The following is a 21,061-nucleotide window of genomic DNA, read 5'->3' on the forward strand; positions in this document are numbered from 1 at the left end:
GAGTAACTTTACGCAGCAACATGATTACGACTCGGCCGAGATTCGTGTCTTTCTTGCCGGGCGTTGTTTATCTCCCGTGAAGCGGAAGTGTCAACCTTTGCCTAGGATCGAGGACAAATTATAAAGTCACACAATGCCGATAAACAACGGGACCACAATGTCCGGCTAGAGGTAAACGAGCTCTGGACTGAGTGTCCTACAATGCCGCAGGACCCGTTTTATTCCGCCCTTCACCGACTCTGGTCATGTAACGTTAACGCTGCTGATCTCAGACACTTCGGGGGAGGTGCTACAATACAGCTGAAGGTTCCTTTGTGTGTCACAGTGAAACGATATGGATATAAGCTGAACCAAGCTTGCAAAATAATATACGGTTCCATGTATATTAATTAAACTGCATATATGTAGTGATTAGATTGTCGTCATCATGTCATAATAATATAAAATAAATTATAAATTAATTGAAACATTTGTATCTATGTAGTAAAAAATCTTATTATATTCAATTACATAATAGTTTAAAATAATTGATACAGGTAGTAATAATTCTTATTAATATTTAAGTTAAGGTTACTTTTTGAGAAAAAGTTAACTTTTTATTTTAAAACGTCAATTCAAGTGATTTTTTTTTTATTAATTTTTTAATGAATTTATTTTTTGGGGAGATCATTTTCTGTATAGGCACATGCCTACACAAAGTCTCGATTACATAAAGGCTATTAAACATTTCCTCGGTTGAACACAATGACCCAAGAGCAAGACAACATAGAGAAATATCAAAAATGCAAATTCAGAAGATTATATACTTATCCTCATGCTGTTCCAAATCTGCATGCTGCTTAGTTAAATACAAAATTAAAATGTAGCTTTTTTTTTCAAGCTGAGAACAATATGGGAACAAAAAGTATTTTTTTCCCATGGCAGTTAATGGCAAAGCCTGTCAAACTGCAAAAGTGACAAATACAAAGACAAAATAGATGTTGAAGTCCATGCTACGCAAGACTCCCTGCCCTTCCGTGAACCCTGTTCCTACCGTCAAGGACAAACGCTAACTCTAAAGAGCTGCACTGATACAGTAAACTACATCTCTGTCAGTCACAGAGTGGAACTCACAGTTATAATGTGACTACAAACCTCTCTGCATTCACTCCTTCACCTGTACATCGACGGCTACATCCTTCATTACATCACATCCACAAAAAACTCACTGGGGTTGCCCATAGCCAAGTGGAAAGACTGCCTAGAGGCTGTCAGCTCAGGCGGGACGGAGCCCAGGTCTCGGGTCGGTGGAGCTCCTGGAGGCCCACCAGGGGTGCCAGAGGGCAGCAAGCCAGGGTGGGGCGGCAAAGTAGGCGTTTGTGGGTGCGGGGCTCCAAGTGCTAGGTGTGGGTGTGGATGTTGGGGCACCATCATCACCATCATTGGGTTGTAAGGAATGGGGATTCCAGGCGGATATGGGGCGAGATGAGCAGGTGGAGGAACGCGATGATGCGAGCGTTGGCTCGAGCGCTGACTGGAGCGACTGTGTTCACTGGGCGTGGCTGAGCCGTGGTCTCGTCTCAGGCTGCTGCGAACAGAGTAATCTGATTCGCTGCCGCTGCCGGAACGCGAGTCAGCCCCGCCCCCACCGGGAGATTTATCGTCACGTACGCTACCGCCCGCTGTACTGCCAGATACGCTTTTATTGCCCCTTCTCTTCTCTCCATCACTGCGTGTAGAGCCACTGCTGTGACTCCCTGAGAGAAAGAGACGAGAGCACAACAGGGTGTTGACAGGGGAACAAAAACTTATTTTCATATGGTGACTAGAATACAAGATGCATGCTGATTGTCATAGCAACTTCGTAGTTTAATATAAATAATACATTATGTTTGTATTCCACTATTAATTGAAATAAAATGAAGCATATAGGCCCGGTTTCACAGACGGGGCTTAGCTTAAGCCAGGACTAGACCTTAGTTAAATTAAGATATTTAAGCAGCTTTTATAAAAATGACTTAGAAGAAAACGTTACATGTGTGCATCTTGAGACAGAACAATGGAACTGACATTTTTTAAGATATGTCAGAGCAAGATATTTTCAGTTGAGACAGCTCAAACATGCATTTTAATCTGGGACTAGCCTTAAGCCATGTCTCTGAAACCGGGGGATAGTGTTTTACAAGTCAGAACTTAAAATGTTTTTTTTTATTATTTTACACTAATATACCATATTATATACATTTAAAATAACACAGATAAAAACAACAAAACTTAATAAATACTAATAAAAATGAATTAATAAGTGCAGCATATTTGTCCAGCGTTTTCTCAGTTTTAGTTACATAATGACAATCAATGGATATACACTACAATTCAAAAGTACAATTTTTTTAATGGTTTTGGAAAAATGTCTCATTGTGAGGTTGCATTTTTTTTTTTTTAATAGTAAAAACAGTAACTGTAAAAATATTTTTACAATTTAAAATAACCGTTTTCTATTTATTATATTGTAAAACTTAATTTAGTCCTGTGATGGCAAAGCTGAATATTCAGCATCATTACTCCAGTCTTCAGTGTCACATGATCCTTCAGAGATCATTCTGATTGGCTGATTTGGCGCTCGAGAAACATTTCTCATTATTATCGATGTTGAACATTTGTGCTGCTTAATATTTTTGTGAAAACTGTAATACATTTTTTCAGGATTCTCAGATGAAAAGAACAGTATTTTCTTTAAACAGAATTTTTTTTATAGCAATGTAGAAGTTATTACTGTCACTTTCAATCAATTTAATGCAACCTTGCTGAATAAAAGAATAATTTAATAATAAAGAATAAATTAAAAAGAAAAAAATATTAATGATCTTACTGACCCCAAACCTTTGAACGGTAGTGTATGTGGATTTTATTAAGCTCTGATTCATGAAATCTCTAAACATTTGTTCACACATTTCCATACATTTTGTGCCTGAGGGTCAGTGTGTTTGTTACCTTCACTGTGCTGGCTGCCTGCACTGCCTGGGCCATAGCTGTAGTTGGAGAGCTCATGATAAGGAGGTGGCTGGGTGGAATAGGGGTGAGGGTACTGATACGTGAAAGAGTGGAGCAGAGGCCATGGTGTTGCCCCTGGTAATGGAAGAGGCGCCAGAGTGTCCTGGTCTGAAGCACCGCTGGAACCATCGTTATCATTAAGAGAAAGGTTGGCCATGTCTGATAAGAAAAAAATTGAGAGATTAAATAACATGTATGCATTTAACCAAAAAATAATAATTTGCCCTATATGTATTTTTTATGATCATCTATAATAAAAGCTGATTTTACTTACAATTTTCACAGTTACTGAAGTCTCCAAATATGTAATAACACTGTTCAGAAAAGGTGATCTTGTTAACAGTGTGTCTGATGAAACCAGCCTTTAGTAGGTTACTGGCATATTTACGGGCTTCCCGTCTGTCCTGAAACCCATCAATGTGATGATACAACCACTCAACCACATCTGAACCTATATGCACAATCATAAAGACAGAGAAAAGCAAACACTGGATTAGATTGAAGGTCCATTTGTCTCATAGTTACAACGATCATTTAGGAACAGTGTGTAAATACAGTCTCGGGTAAAAGTCTCTGACCTAGGAAAGCATTGGGAATGGTGATCTTCAGCCACATTCGGTCTCTGACCTCCAGACCGGACTCAGGAGATGCCATGGCCTTAGCAACCGATGCCATGTCAGAGCGAAGAGACAGGTTGAACTCATCAAAGCCTACAGACAGAGAAAGAGAGATTAAATAATATGGCTAGTGAGAGTGTGCTTGTAAAGCAAAGGTCTAGAAAAAGTAAAGAAGACATAAGCGCAATACTTACGTTCAGTTTCGGTGACAGATGAGCTGGAGGTGATTGTGCTGCTCGGGTAGGATGGAAACACCCCTGTGAGAGCCACTGAATGATTGATCCATGCTGCTGGATCTATGGGCTGGATCGGCTCATCTAAGACACAATATGGGGAAGGATGTTAGATGAACAAATCTCAAATAACATGATAAAAACAAAATTACACATTTACAATACTACTCAAAAATGTAATGTTTGAAATGTTTTCGAAAGAAGTCACTTCTGCTCACCAAGGCTGCATTTATTTGACCAAAAGCACTGTGAAAACTGGAATATTGTGAACTTTTAATACAACTCAAAATAATGTTTTATTTCGAAAGGTTTTCTACTTCAAAAACTGCTTAGCTTTGTCCTGTGATGGCAAAGCTACATTTCCAGCATCATTACTCCAGTCTTCAGTGTCACATGATCCTTCAGAAATCCTTCTTATATGCTGATTTGGTGCTCGAGAAACATGTCTTATTATCATCAATGTTGAAAACAGTTGTGTTGCGTAATACTTGGAGACCTTGATAAATGTTTTTCAGGATTCTTTGATGAAGAGAAAGTTCAACATTATAAATATCTTTACTGTCCTTTTTGACCAATTTAATGCATGCCTGCTGAATAAAATTCATTTCTTTCAAAAAAAAATAAAATAGTCCTGACCCCAAACTTTTGAACAGTAATGTATTGGGCCGTATTAATTATATATTATTTTATATCTAATTCATAAATGAAACAGGAATTAAAATGAGACTCACTGCGTGGCAGGGTGAAATAACCTTGTGGAGAGGGGTCCCAACATTTTGCCACAGTCAGGGTGATGGGTCTAAGAGAATAAAAGAAATATAATAACATTGCAGGTTATATATTACGGTTTACTAATATATTTTTCCTACTAATAACTCGCATAGAGTGCAATGCATCGCCCTCCTACTGTAATTCTCCCTTCGAGTCAGATGTCAGAATAAGAAGCTAGAAAGATAGCAAATATATTTATAGGAAAGTGCACATGAACAGCACCACAATGTTGTATTGACCAGGGGGAAACAATGGGATTTTTTTTTAGTCTTGATTTGAAAGGATGTGAAAATCTTCTGTGGCAGCACAACAAAAGATCAAATACACTGCTAAACCTCCAATTTCATCACTAAAGTGTATCTGTTGCTCTTCATTTTGTTGTACTAGCCATAAAAAAATATTCAGTTTTTGTCAGAAATTTCAAAAATGGGACATTCCTACGAGCAGCTCTCACAGACTCACCCAGGTTTATGGACAATCTCACGGAGCACCCTGACTGCATCATCATTACTCATGTTCTCAAAGTTGATGTCATTCACCTGCACAGAAAAAAGGCAACAGTGAAACAACCCGTCTAACAAACATCAGAAGCAGTAATTATAACAGAACTGCATTAACCTTGCAGCAGTGAAAGTACTGATCCTTTGTTTAGAGCTAATTACTACTGAAACGCCACAACATTTGTGTCTAAAAGCTGGGTGTGGCCTGAGAATATTGTTTTAGATTGTAATGTTGAGCATTTAAGTTGGACGTGAATTAAAATAACAATCACGTCACTCATCTGACACGCTAGTCCTCCATTAAATAGATCAAATGATGTGCAGGTTTCACTTTGTTCCTGATTTCCCAGCACCAACCACTTCTTTCCTATCAATGTGTACACATAAATTTCAAAAATGGGACATTCCTACGAGCAGCTCTCACAGACTCACCCAGGTTTATGGACAATCTCACGGAGCACCCTGACTGCATCATCATTACTCATGTTCTCAAAGTTGATGTCATTCACCTGCACAGAAAAAAGGCAACAGTGAAACAACCCGTCTAACAAACATCAGAAGCAGTAATTATAACAGAACTGCATTAACCTTGCAGCAGTGAAAGTACTGATCCTTTGTTTAGAGCTAATTACTACTGAAACGCCACAACATTTGTGTCTAAAAGCTGGGTGTGGCCTGAGAATATTGTTTTAGATTGTAATGTTGAGCATTTAAGTTGGACGTGAATTAAAATAACAATCACGTCACTCATCTGACACGCTAGTCCTCCATTAAATAGATAACATGATGTGCAGGTTTCACTTTGTTCCTGATTTCCCAGCACCAACCACTTCTTTCCTATCAATGTGTACACATAAACACACACACCTGCAGCAGCATGTCTCCAGGTTCAATGCGTCCGTCTGCAGCTACAGCTCCTCCCTTCATGATGGAGCCAATGTAGATGCCTCCATCACCTCTCTCATTACTCTGACCCACTATACTGATGCCCAAGAAATTATACTTCTCTGTTGGACACAACAAACAGAATGGAGCATGTTATTAATTAAATACAATACATGTTTAACCTATAGAAGGTGGGACAAGTAAGAAATGGCACTGACCCATGTTAAGGGTGACTGTAATAATGTTTAGGGACATTGTTGAATCTGTCACACTGCTGAAAGAGGAAGCCTATAACAAAACACAAACAAGAACTCATTAAAACACAGTAAAATAAAACAAATTCTTTAATTGTATCAAATACTTAAAGGGACAGTCCATCCAATCATTCAAATTATCTTATCATTTACTCCCTTTATGGTTCCAAACCAGTATGACTTTCTTCTGTGGAACATACCATAAGATATTTTGAAGAATGTTGGCAACCAAACCGTTTCAGTTCCCACCGACTTCCATTTTAAGGACATTATATGGAAAATTCAATGGAAGTAAATAGGAACCAAAGCTGTCTGGTTACCAACATTCTTCAAAACATCATTATTTCTGTTCTGTGTAAATTAAATACAATACATGTTTAACCTATAGAAGGTGGGACAAGTAAGAAATGGCACTGACCCATGTTAAGGGTGACTGTAATAATGTTTAGGGACATTGTTGAATCTGTCACACTGCTGAAAGAGGAAGCCTATAACAAAACACAAACAAGAACTCATTAAAACACAGTAAAATAAAACAAATTCTTTAATTGTATCAAATACTTAAAGGGACAGTCCATCCAATCATTCAAATTATCTTATCATTTACTCCCTTTATGGTTCCAAACCAGTATGACTTTCTTCTGTGGAACATACCATAAGATATTTTGAAGAATGTTGGCAACCAAACCGTTTCAGTTCCTACCGACTTCCATTTTAAGGACATTATATGGAAAATTCAATGGAAGTAAATAGGAACCAAAGCTGTCTGGTTACCAACATTCTTCAAAACATCATTATTTCTGTTCTGTGTAAAAAAAAAAGTCATAGGTTTGAAGTGTGACTAAATGACAGATTTGTCATTTTTTTGATGGACTCCCTCACAGTTGGTGGTTGCCATTGACTTCCATAGTATTTTTTTTCCTACTATGGAAGTCAATGGCAACCACCAACTGTTTGATTACCAGCAATCTTCAGAATATCTTCTTTATGTTCAACATAAGAAAGCAACTCATACAGGTTTGGAATGACATGAGGGTGAGTAAATGATGACAGAATTTTCATTTTTGGGTGAACTATCCCTTTAAATTGTATCATATGGGTGTTTCATACTCTCTCCAAACGTGGGCGCTGTTTCCTGCGTCTGCGATGGCGTTTCAGCAGTCTAGACGCTGTGCTCTGTTCAGTAGAGCTGCTGAACCTGATTACAAACGTTTAGTAAAATAAACATTCATAATCAAGGCATAAATTGCAATACTGACTAATCAGTGCTTCTTAACTTGTTATGCTTCAGGATACAGATTTTATTATATACACGACATCAAATGGAAACCTAACATAATACAAACAAAAATAAGTAATTTATTAGGTTCTTTTAATTGAATTTCAATGGTTTCATTCTGTCAGCAGCCAATAATTCACTACCTAAAAACCATGTTTATACATATCACAAATGAGTGTCTATTTAGTCTAATCTACGTCATGGTGCAACTATGTGCAAATATATTGTTATGCACATTACACTATTTGCATTTAACATTGTTCCCCATGCTGCATGCAAACCTATCAGAATAGATCAAAACCCATTTTTGGATCATGACCCACCAGTTCCAAACTAAAAGCATGCACAGATGCTGATACGCTCTTGTAAAGTTCAATCATTTGATTCAAGACAATGGAAATATAACCTTCTGACATAAAACAAAATGAATAAAAATTACACGTACAGCCAGAGATCTGACTGAAATGGACTTCTTTAAAGGTGAAGCGTGTAATTTTCTTGACACTACTAAATATTTCCAACCCCAACCCAATCTTTAATCAAGCACACTTGCTCTGACCTGCTCATCGTATCATCGTCATCTGAATCACAGAAGCTTGTGGTGTCCAGTTCACTGCTCATCACTGTAGTAGCACTCTCATAGCCAGCCAGGTGTCTGTCTATACGGGACTGCCCATTCATACGTGGCCCTGAAACAGAAAGAGTACAGCAAAATGAACAAGGACTGCTTTGTCAATGTAATGAAACACTATTGAGAAAATTGACAAAAATTATTAGCAACATAGAAGACAGAACAGACCATGTTGGTCCAAGCTCTCTCTGGGTCGAGGTCTCTCTCTCCTGAAAGACACCACTGACTCTGTCTCTGTCTGATCATCTAAGGACTCCAGGCTGCCTGCAGTGTTGGGACTGTGCACACACACACACACACATACATCATGCAATGATTTACATTCATGACACATCTGTACATCTCTGCATGCTGAGTGAACCGTACATTTTTAAAAGCAAGCTGCCTCTAGCAAACCAATCTCTGATAAGAAATTGAGAGCAAAGGACCTACACTGGGGAGGGGGAATCACACGTTCTTAATCAGTATATTTGACTTCATTTCCAGCATGATGTTCAGTATATTTGAACATTTCCAGTTCATTTCCAAATCCTTAGAACAATATACTTTTACCTGAAAAGCCAAACTGCTTTTAGATTTTTAGAGTAATTTGTCATGTTTCATTAGCATTTTTTCACTGGTTTGAGGAATAAACAATTACACTAAAATACATTTTATGTCTTACTTTTTTAACAGCCATTATCTTTTACCAGCTTATATTTCAAGACAATATTTCAGACATCACCTGATGTTACCAAACACGACATGGTTGTGGGTACTTTCTGCACACAAAAAATATTGGATTACCCTATCATGTATCATGCTTTACACTACTGTTCAAAAGTTTTTAATGTTTTTAAAACTTGAATACATTTATTTGATCAAAATACAGTAAAACATTAATATTGTGAAATATTATTACGATTTAAAACAACTCTTTTGTTTTAATTTCTTTTAAAACGTAATTTATTCCTGTGATGGCAAAGTTGATTTTTCTAAAAAATTAAACACTGTACAGCTTTGTATGAATTGTTTCATAACTGATAAACACATTGTCTGACACCTGAAATTGAATGGTTCATAACAAATGATTTTTGCAACATTAACTGTTTTATTACTGTGTAGCACTTTGAAATAATCAGAATTTTATAACGTGCAATATAAATTTGAAAAAAAAGGTTTTGCATCATATTAAAAGCATGTCTTTGTAATATTTAATTAGGATGTCCTGTTTTATCTTCCAAAGCAAATGTTTGACATATTTTGACTAATCCATGATACAGGGTGTCTGTTTTGAAAAGCAAAAAAACTAAAAAGCGAGTTTTCCTTCAAGTAATGCTCTACACTAAGTCACTGACTCCCATTCCGACAACTTATAAGAAAGTGTATTTTAAGGGACTGAGAGAGTACTGCTGCAGACAGCATCAACAAAATGACATTCAGAGTGAGAAACAGAGATGTAGATTAACATACTGGAAGGAAGGGGGTCTGGAGTCTCCAATGCCCCCCGTCCTCTCGGCAGGAGGTGGAGGCAGGGGAGGAGGAGGAGGTGAGGGCTGAGACTGGACCTCCACTGGAGGGGCTGGGGGTTCGGCTGCTGGGGTATCTGAGGACACCAGCTAAAAGAAAGAGAGAAGATCGGTGTGAGAGTGAATGTGATCCATAAAAAACAAGGACCCAAAAAGGACTGGGAAAAGATCTAATGACAACAATAACACGTTATTTTTTTATCCAACACATACTCGTGGAGCTCATTCAAAAGTGTAAAACTGATCACACAATGCTTCAGGTCAAACATATCCAGTGTCTGGGTTTTACGTAACTACAATTTAAACGAGGACCAAGTTGGAGAGGTAAATAGCTGCAAGCAGACAGGAAACTCTATTCAGCTCCGTCTGGGGAGATCAAGCTTTTTAAAAAGCTTGAATAGAATTGCAATAGAAAATGTTAGTTAGCAAGAAACAAAAACATCAACAATCTTCACAATCTATGACAAAACATTGCATTAAAGCAGTCAAAGTCATGTACTTGAGAAAAGAAAGAAACATCAGATGCATTATAAGAGGCCACATACAGTATCATTGTATGGCCTTCTCCTTTCTTCATGCTAATGGATGCTAGGTTATTGTACACTCCTTCTCAAGGGACCTTGAGCTATCCTGACGGTAATCTACTATTTCCATCCCAGTGGGTCTGGTTTCGTCCAAGCCTTTTGACTTAAGCACCTGCTTTTCTTTGAGGGCTTTCAGAAGAGGCTGGATTTCAGTCTCCATGTGAAGGGCCTGACACAAACTCCTGGTTCCCTTTAAAGATTCACTGTGACATAAATCAAAACAGCCCTGTTACGTGTCGCTACAGGGATGAGGAGCTTCAGCGAGGTTTAGTGAAATGGTGCACTTCACACTTAGAAAACCGAGAACTGTTATGACACCATTAAGCATCATATGACAGTACAGCAAAAAATAAATTAAAAAAATCATTGTTCGGGGGGAAAAAAGCTACTGCTGAGTTCTTACCCAGGAGACAACTCTTCCGTTGAAGCATGGCAGCTTGGCACTGTCGTCTGAGATCTCCTCCTTCACCACCCTGAGCAGACACAATTACCAAAGAGACAGAATTAAAATGAAGGAACACACGTTGACAGATTTATGTATTTATACATAAATGCATGCATCTAGGCTATTTTGACTTTACTTATGGACTAAATGTATATACTAGATTTTTACAACATATTAAGAAAATGTGCTTGCACACACACACACACACAAACAAAAAAGTATTGTCACAATGCTGTTTGATATTTATTGTTAATACTCCAATTTTATATCATATTCTGGTCCCTTGCTCTGCTCCCTCCTAAATATGACTATGGAAATATTTGCACATTTGAACACTAATGTAATAGTCACACATCTTATCCACAAGCCACGCAATCTGAGGTGAATTCATTTCTGCAGCACAGTAACAAGGCTAAACAATAAGGATTTTTTTTCTGTTGACTAATTGGACCAGTAGTAATTTTGTTCTTGCCTAAAAGACTGCTCAATTTTTAACCATTGCATTTTCGTTTGAAATATTTATATTACAAAAAGTAAATAAGCAAGTTCATAACCACTCACTCAAATTTACACTAATGTTCTAAAGTTAAATAAAACATTAAATAAATTATTCCTTTTATTTAACAAAGGATGCAACGATACCATTTTTTCAGAACCGATCCGATCACAGTTTTTTTTTTAAATCAATGTAGAATTTCTATACTTCTGTGTGTTCACCTGATCATCACTCTTGTGTGTGTTAATCACAATCTGCTAAATATAGACAACTTCATTTCAATGAAAAATAAATGAAAAGATATATAATCATAATCTATGACAAAAAATACTATTATAAACTAGGTTAGTGGATCATTCAGCAGAAAATGTTATTCTAGAAAAATCATGGGTGCACAATAATTTTATAAAAACATTAAACTAAACATTTAGTGAAACAACATTATTTAATGGGCAACTAATAAAAGTTAATAAGTGTAGGACTAAATCTAGTAAAATGTTACACATTGCTCTTTGTATTGTTGTAAAATACATTCATGAAAAACAAGTAGCCTAAATATATATATAAAATATATACTATAAAATTAAAAGACATTTCTTTTAAATGCATAGCACTGTAATGAAGGCAGCAACATATGATAGAACAGAACAAAAAAGACTATTAATAATCTTTCATTGCGCAAAAATATAATACGAAAGTGTATGGCTCCAATACACAGTGGCACAAAGTGCTTATGCGCATCCCGTGCACAGAATGATGTGCTTGAAGCAACACGGAGTCACAGCGCGCAGCATAAAAAATGAAAGAGATATTGATGTGTAGTGTAGTGTATTATATCTGTGCTATATTTTATTGAGCCTTTTCTTTTAAAGGTTTTAAATCTCAGTTATTGTGCACTCTCGAAGAGAGTTTCATCGTTTTGACTGTAGTAACCGAACGCGACACGCAGTTTGAATGCTGAATGGAGGATGAAAGACAGACTAACCGGGGAGAAGAGTTTGAACTTGACTTAAATATTAATCTATACTAAACATTAAACTATAGAATGGCTTCAGAACACTTAAAATATAGTGCACAAAAACTTTATGGTGCTTTATAATGTTTTTGTTCCTTTCGTGGGCCTTAACAATAACACAGTAGTATACGCAGAATATCGGATTTGGGTCGATCTCGTCTGACCGATAATGTCCGTCTGATGGCAGTAACGGAGCCCAATCGATGCATCCCTACAACAAAGACGCATTAAACTGATCAAAAGTGTCAGTACAGCAGGGGTGTAGGCAGCGGACGGCCTGATGAAAGGCCCCCCCAGTTTATTATACGAATATAATATTTGTTAAATAATTATTGTTTAATCTATTTTAACACAATTAGAGAATTATTATAACATCTCAAATAAATAAAATCTGTTTTTGCATAATTCTTGATGAGTTTGATTGACAGCAGTGTTAGCCAATTGTTATCCAGGCTGTTTCGGGCATGTCGCGCATTTAAATTTGTGCGTGTTCACCCATTCAGTTGGACTGTAATTTGCAGCGGTGTTAAAAAATGTTAGAAAAACAGCAGCAATGCATAATTCTGTAAAAAAGACTTTTAAAAACTTGCACTGACGAGGGAGAGAGCCCCGCCCACCAGCCCGCAAGAAACGGTAACTTTCGGTTCCACGCGCGAACCGGTTCATTCTGTAAAGCCGGGAAACACTACTGTCAGGCCGATTATGAATGTCATTTGAGCTCAGTCGGTGTTCAAAGTCGTTTGGTATGCGGTGTCTAAAGAATTTAAGACCAGCTGTTGCCAGTCGTCCTCACAAAGATTAGCGTATTTTTTATATATACATTTTATGACTAACGCCAGCGATTAACTGCACCTGTTTCTAATTTGTAGACCTATTCATTTAAATAACGAATTAACAAAATAAAATAAAAAAAATCACAAACATGACACGATACACTTTATATCTAATTTGGCATTTTCAATTAACATAGGCCTGTTACATTCTTCTTATTAGCCTATTAGGCCTATTATTATTAAGTTACTTTTATTATTAAATTCATATTACAATTAATTTGCCCGGCAATAATTTCATAGTGCATCACCGCATAACTGACGCACTGCGAGGATAATAAAGATTAGGCTAGCTTACTCCTAATTGAAAATGTTTTTAAAAAGGTCTTTCAAACCAGGTTTATTATACAATGAATAAATTATTAACACTGCAATCATCAATGAAAAAGCTTTTTTTATTTCAAGCACTGACTTTTTTAAAAAGAAAAAAATAAAAACTTTTAAACATGAAATAGCCTTCGCTTCTTCTCTCTTTATTTATTTATTAATTTTTTCTACTTGCCTATGTTCGGGCCACAAGAGAAATATTAAGGTAGTAAATTAAAACATTTAGCTATATAGGCTACCATTATCAGCATATGAAGTAGATTAGTCTCTCGTCATCTCTGAGAGAATATGCGCAGTTAATTCAGCGTCAGATGCCATAAGCGCCATCAGTTTTTACTTTCACTTTCTAGTAAATCGACTGAGGTTCCCCGCATAACTCTTGCCCAAAGTACGCACGTTGCTTATGTGATATCCATCACACATCCATGGCTCGCCTTCTTGGTTTAAAACAAATATTTACAATATTGCGACAGCCCCCCAAACCACCCAACCTTGAGTTCGCGGTTGGGGGCCGCGAATTTGCGCTAAGCCACTGGACTCAGTCCGTTAGCTAGCCTAGTGCCCGCTCACTTTTGCCCAGGCCCGCCCAAAAATACAATTCTGGCTACACCACTGCAGTACAGACATTTATAATATTACAAAACGTTTCTATTTCAAATAAATGCTGTTCTTTTGAACTTTTTATTCATCATAGAATCCAGAAAAAACACACTACATTGTAGTTTCCATAAAATATTAAGCAGCACAACTGTTTTTAATATTGAAGCGGTCATATGATGCGATTTCAATTTTTCCTTTCTCTTTGGAGTGTTACAAGCTCTTGGTGCATAAAGAAGATCTGTAAAGTTGCAAAGACTAAAGTCTCAAATCCAAAGAGTCCAGCCCGGGGTCGTCACATGTGGTTGCTGCAAGCCTTCCGGACGCTCCTTCGTCGAATCTGCCGGCTGCGCTGTTCTCAAGCCCACCGGCCTCTGCTCACTCAAGCCCTCCGTGTGTGACGCTGTGTTTCGTTGTGAAAGTGAAACTACTTTGTTTGGCCTTCCAAAAGAGGACACGACTAGAAATCAGTGGTTAAGTTGTATTTACAACACTGTTCCAGAACACTTCAACCCAAATATTCAGATGTGTGCAGCACATTTTATGGAGGACTGTTTCCTGATCCTGGTAGAGTAGACTACAATGACGGCTGTTCTGATTCACAGACTGTAAGTATTCCGGCCGGACAGGGCATCACAATATGGTAAGGGGCGTAACATTTTCGTCACACGCTTGAGGTATTCGGCCAATCACAACGCACTGAATAGCTGGCCAATCAGAACACACCTCGCTTTTTCAGACCGATGAGCTTTGTAAAAATCTACGTGTTTCAGGAAGGCGGGGCATAGAGGAGAAACAATAATGTACAGTATGTGGAAAATAATGTGTTTTTTTAACCTTAAACCGCATAAACACATTTCATTACACCAAATACACAAAATAATGTTCTTTTTAGAGACATCATATGACCCCTTTAATAATAAGAAAAGTTAAGTCAGCATATTTAAGCATTTTCTGAAGGATCATGAAACACTGAAGACTGCTAAAATTCAGCTTTTTGTCATTACAGAAATTAATTACAAACATTAAAAGAGAAAACTTACTTTATTTTAAACAGTAATAATACACAATATTACAATTTCAACTGATATCAGGCAAATTGGGCCATCAGGTAAAATGGGCCATTTAAGGTTCGAGTGTCTTATCTCTTTAAAAGTTAACAGCCAATGACTGCAAAGAATTTCAAACTGTTGCCATAACAGTACTTGATATTTAGCAAATTATTTTATTGGTCTGAGGTTGCTAAGGGGGAGGGGCAATGCCTCATTTTGAGGGCCAGAAAAAAGCAAGCTGAGTGGCCTGGCATATCCAATCTTACTTCTCAATAATAATAAGGTTGATAAATCAATAAAAAACTAATGCACATTTAGAAATAATGATTCATAACCTATGTCTTGATGGCCTCTGTGAGATAAAATACATTTTGCTAAATAATCCAGATTTTTATTTTAAAAAAGCATTTTTAGTCACTGGTTCAATTTACCTGAATGTGTTAAGTTAAAATGAACCATTAATTTCAGTTAAAATGGGCCACCTTCTGAGTTGAGTTGGTTTCTCTTATTAAAAATTTATATTATTAATATATTGTATTGTAGAGAGTTGTATTGTATTGAATTTGTGACATACCTTGATGTGTGTTTATGTGTGCTCGACTATGTTTGTGTGTGCATGTTAGTGAGGCATGTGTATGTGTGTTGAAGAATAGGTGGTGAAGAGAATGGCTTTTTTGATGATGACCGCTTTATCTGTCAAGACTGTTTTTGAAAAACCTTCAGATTGTGCGCGCGCACACACACACACACACACACACACACACACACATTAGTTGTTCAGGCTATTGTTACATTTTTTTATGAAATGTATGTTTTATTGATGAAATTGATTGAAAGGTTTGAGTGTCTTACCTCTTCTCTTCGAAATTCTTTGCAGTCATTGGCTGTTAACTTAAAAACTGTTGCCATAACACTACTTGTTATTGTTAAATTTTTAATTTAATTTGTTTTATTGATGAAACTGATTGAAATTGATGTTTTAATGTAATTCAAATTGATGTTCTAATGTAGTTTAATAGCAATGTTACACTGTTACATTATAAAATTAAATATAATTAAATGTGTTTTATCAGAAATATTTCTATTTCACTTTGCAGTTCGACTGGCCCATTTTTGCTGATCAGCCGGCCCATTTTATCTGAACACTGCTCTCTCAAAAAATGTGGGGCAGCTAATGTTTCAAAACCTGTAGGGCCTGAACAATTATATTTTATTACATCATTTCAACACAAAAATATTAAAAACAGTCCTTATTAATCATAAGAACACAGTTAAATGGCATACATGGGTTTTTTGTTAGTGTCCCAAGCGATTAACCAAAAAGAAGCCCGATTTACCTGATATCACCCTATTTTTTATCAAATAAATGCAATCTTGTTGAGCATAAGAGACGTAAAAAATGGCCCCAAATATCTGTACAGTAATCATACATTCTTACTGATGCTTCCAAGACTCACCACAAGACAATATCACATCTATGTAAGCCAGCTAGATAACATCTTGTTGACAATTCAGCAGAACTGTTCTTGCCATAAAGTAGAATACAGCACTGAAAAAACAAATGTTTAAGTTTGCAAGATCAATGGTATTTTTAGTAGCAATGCAGCACTGGCAGCACATTATGTCAAAGTTTAATCAGAGTTATGCATTTGAATATGTATCAGCAATATAACAGTGATGCTTGCCTTAGGAAACACCACTAATAGTTATATTAATATTAAAGAAATATTACATGACTTTTTTAAAATTATTTTTCTAATTTCAATCCGAGTGCACAAACCATTGCTAGGTCTTCTCTGCAACCAAACAAACATTTGACTAGATGATGTAACACTACAACAATTTCACAAAGCACTTCCTGAAAGCAAAGCTCTCCTGCATTTTACCGCTTGTGAAACAATCCCACCCCCAAACCCTGTAACGACGCTAATTAAGCCCAACATTTGTACTTGAAAAACAACCCTTGACCTCTAACACAGTAACACACACACTCAAAGCACAACCTGATTTTAACAAAAGCTCTTACAACAGAATGAGTTCTGGGCTTGTTGAGTCTGCGTTAGGATTGTTACATTTTGGCCCAGCAGCCATTTGGATATTTATTTTAATTTGGTCTATTTGCAATTAACACAGTCTGAGAAATAAGGTCAAAGGAATAAAACTGCACTGGAATCTGGTCTGTACTCTTAAGGGGATGTTTAAAAAAAAAAACAGCAGAGAGAATGTAGAGGGGGCCTGGAGAAACCAAGGGGTCTCTCTCTCTCTCACACTCACTCTCTTTCTGTTGATTCTATCGCAGACACTAAGCAAATGGCCCGTCTCCAACCTCCAACCATATCCCTCCCCAATTACGGAGCAACCTCAGCCCCTGCCACACACAGTCAGACTGACAGCTGGCTCTACACACTGCAGCATCACAGCACCGCCGCCTGCTCTGTCCCACTCCACTACCGTATCAGCTTACATCCACATCCAACGCCGTTCAACAATAATACACACATGTCCACCCTTTCCACAATAACAAAAACTGGCGAGACATTCACAGCCTTTCTTCCATGGCAGGAAAGAAGAAACGATCAAGTCCTCAGATTTCGCTTTCCCGGTAAAATCCTTAGTAATGCATTTAACCCAGTTTAGCACCATTTTACTAAAATTAGACATAGCTGGCTGACATTTTGGCTCCAAGGTTTTTTAAAAAAATGCTAATTTGCAAATCCCTTTACCTGTAAAACCATGTTAGCTCCACTCTTATGATGAAAATTTGTCATTGTTATTGAGAAAGACAAAACTTGCGGTATTTTAAAAATTCATATCATAACAAAAATAAACACCGGTATTTGGTATGAACTGGTATACCGCCCAGCACTAAAACAGACCCTCTGCTGCTCTGTCTTATTGTCTAAGTCCATATTATAAAAGCCGTTTCTGCAACAGTATAAAACAATTAAAAAGGTAATAGTGACATTTTATCGCACAATTTGGAGAATTGCAAGATGAAAAATCAGAATTCTGTGAAAAAAGTCAGAATTTCAAGATATAGGCCTATACTCAGAAATGTGAGATACAAATCTGGAATTTATATTTCACAATTCTGACTTTTTTCTCATAAATCTTGCAATTCGGTTTGTTTGTTTTGGGAATAAAAATACACAGGGTAATTGTGCTTTTTATGTCACAGTTCAAATTTTTTCTAACAATTGTGAGTTTTCATCTCACATTTCTGACTTTCTATCTCATAATTCTGGCTCAAATTCATAATTGTGAGATAAAAAGTCATAATTACCTTTTAATTTTTTTAAATCCTGTGCTGGAAACAAGCTTCTATAGTGCATTGTGATAGCTATCAATTAAAACATTATTAATATAATTTAACATTGTCATGACTCCAACAGCACGTAAAACAGTTGATAGGAAGTATAAATTAAATACAACTGATTATTAAAGGGGTCATATGATGCTGCTAAAAAGAACATTATTTTGTGTATTTGGTGTAATGAAATGTGTTTATGTGGTTTAAAGTTAAAAAACACATTAGTTTCCACATACTGTACATTATTGTTTCTCCTCTATGCCTCGCCTTTCTGAAACGCGTTGATTTTTACAAAGCGAGGTGTGCTGTGATTGGCCAGCTATCCAGTGCGTTGTGATTGGCCGAATACCTCAAGTGTGAGACGGAAATGTTACGCCCCTCACATACTGTTGATGCCGTGTCCCGGCCGGAGAGACGAGACAAAAACATTAAAACCCATTACATTGCCAGACTCCAGAAACTGATACACAGTGTCGAGACATGGAGTTCCTTTGCAGTGATGGCTTGATACAACTAGCGTTAGACCACCCACAACAGTGTCATTCTCGAAGAAAACCCTTACCTAGCTCTCACAACAATATTGGACATAACACACAAATAGCTTTATTTCCTACACATTAAAAAAACTCCTTTGTTCTGGCTATTCATGCACATCTTTGTGTGTTTTCCCGCATTCGCTTACCCGAAGTCCTGATCCATAGACTTGAAGAAGAATTTGTAGTTCGGCTTGTTCAAAACCTGTTTAAAATCCAGCAGAGTGATTTTCTCAGCCGCTATGGGAATTTTCACCAAGTACGGCGTCTCCTCTTCGTCAATGTGATAAATTATTTTAGTCTCCGCCATGTCTCCCAACTCAGCTCAACTTTCCCGTTGTTCTACTAAAGTATGGAAGAGGCAGCAGCTATGCTGCTAATGTTAGCCAGCGCTCCGGAGAGAAGGGGGTCGACAAAACTCGCCTAGACCACAATACTACTATCCAATAACACTGCCCCGACTAGCGCATCCAGCATAAACAAAGAAAAACAGCGCTACTGTGCCTAACTTTTGTTGTCTTGAACGCTCAAAAGTGTCATGATTTCCGTTCAAATACAGCTACCCTGTTGAAACACCATTTCCCCCGTACGAAGACACACGGGGGGTTGAAAAACTTCTCTTCTGCTAGGGCCAGCGCGGCGCGTGACGAAGCAGAGGCGCCCAGGACTTCCCACTGCTTGGCTTCGACCGGGGCATGTCCATATGAGTGCTTTTGTGGTACTAAGTGGGAATTTTGATTCGTCCCAGTGATTCGAATCTTTTGAATCAGTTCACTGTTCGCAAAGATTCGTTTGCGAACTCTTTCTGCAGTTTACGCCAGTAGGTGGCAACTGTTGTGCTAGGACTTATAAGCGAGTTATTGAATCATTCACGCAACCGATTAACCAACTCGTTAATATTGCATTACAAATATCCGAGCCTCGCTCATTTTCAAAACGGACTCTTTTAGTAAAAGGGGCGTGTTCGTTCAGTACGTCCAACCAATGAAATGCTCCCTGTTACACCTACGGGATTACATCTCTGCCACAAGATCATATTTTGAGCGCGCAAAAGTGCGTTTTGCACGTGCGCGAACTGAGTTTTGTGGAGAAAATGTTTGTCTCGCAAAGAAGAAAGTAGGCTATTTAGAGTGCACGGAAATCTATTTTGCATTTAAAATAAGTTTTTGGATGTGTGCAGACCTTCTCTTTTGCGCATGCAAGGTTTCACTAGCTTGCTCACCTGATGCCCTCCCTCAGTGCTCTCTCAATGCCAGCGGCTCGCTTGCTCAACACAACCCAGCGTTACAATATTCCATAATTCCAGCCAATCAGAGACGAGGCTGCTAAATTCTGATTGGCTGCCTTGACAACCATTCACAGCATTCCTTGCATTACCTCCACAGCAGAAGAGGAAAAATACAGTGCATGCATAATTATTATGCAAGTTGATATTCTGATCACATTTTTTTCCAAGCACATTTTACCAATTCCAAACGACATCAATCTTAATAACTATTAATCTTGTATTTAATCATTTATAATTGATATATAATTATCCATGAAGGCTGGAAGTGAAAAATGTCTTATATTCAGGTGTGCATAATTATTAAGCAGATTTTCTTTTACAGATAAAATGAGCCAAAAAAGAGATTTAACTCAGACTGAAAGTCAAAAATTATTAAATGCCCATGAGAAATATTCAAAACTAATACAATACTAGAAATTGCAAAGTGAATGCATAACCATTGGACAGCAAAATGCTCAGTGGGTCAGCAGGGTCAGTCAAAAACATGTAGAGAAGAAAAGTTCATTTTTAGTCCATCTCGAGATTTTATCTGTAGAAGATAACCTGGTTAATAATTATGCACACCTGAATATAAGGCGTTTTTCACTTCCAGCCTTCACGAACAATAATATATAGATTCTAAGTGATTAAATACAAGATTAATAGTAGTTATTAAGATTGATGTTGTTTGGAATTGGTAAAATGTGCTCAGAATATCAACTTGCATAATAATTATGCATGCACTGTATTTTTCCTCTTCTGCTGTGGAGGTAATGCAAAAAATGTTGTGAATGGTCGTCAAGGCAGCCAATCAGAATTTAGCAGCCTCGTCTCTGATTGGCTGCAATTATGGCATATTGTAACGCTGGGTTGTGTTGAGCAAGCGAGCCGTTG

The 21,061-nt window shown here is 37.3% G+C and overlaps 1 protein-coding gene across 1 annotated transcript; it reads right to left on the reverse strand.

Moving 5' to 3' along the window:
* Positions 1-965: 965 nt before the first annotated feature.
* On the reverse strand, positions 966-19,569 carry LOC107597062 (segment polarity protein dishevelled homolog DVL-2-like). Its single transcript, XM_016287974.1, has 15 exons — positions 19,050-19,569; positions 10,699-10,768; positions 9,656-9,801; positions 8,372-8,481; positions 8,132-8,261; positions 7,404-7,491; positions 6,712-6,781; positions 6,022-6,161; positions 5,587-5,663; positions 4,615-4,682; positions 3,845-3,967; positions 3,612-3,743; positions 3,308-3,484; positions 2,974-3,192; positions 966-1,736 (listed from the first exon to the last, which is right to left on the reverse strand). Exons 1-15 carry the CDS (start codon positions 19,208-19,210, stop codon positions 1,183-1,185), a joined length of 2,265 nt encoding a protein of 754 aa, XP_016143460.1. The 5' UTR covers positions 19,211-19,569; the 3' UTR covers positions 966-1,182.
* Positions 19,570-21,061: the final 1,492 nt, after the last annotated feature.

Source organism: Sinocyclocheilus grahami, unplaced genomic scaffold (assembly GCF_001515645.1).
Source record: "Sinocyclocheilus grahami isolate Dianchi unplaced genomic scaffold, SAMN03320097.WGS_v1.1 scaffold227.1, whole genome shotgun sequence".
Classification (NCBI taxonomy): domain Eukaryota; kingdom Metazoa; phylum Chordata; class Actinopteri; order Cypriniformes; family Cyprinidae; genus Sinocyclocheilus; species Sinocyclocheilus grahami.

What these genes read in the sequence shown, in the direction of transcription:
- LOC107597062 (XM_016287974.1), bottom strand. Translation starts at nt 19,210, where the DNA reads ATGGCGGAGACTAAAATAATTTATCACATTGACGAAGAGGAGACGCCG. An exon ending in ACGGAAGAGTTGTCTCCTGG is followed by an intron (nt 9,802 to 10,698) that starts GTAAGAACTCAG and finishes TCTTTCTTTTAG; the next exon opens with CTGGTGTCCTCAGATACCCC. An exon ending in GACGATGATACGATGAGCAG is followed by an intron (nt 7,492 to 8,131) that starts GTCAGAGCAAGT and finishes GTTTGTAATCAG; the next exon opens with GTTCAGCAGCTCTACTGAAC.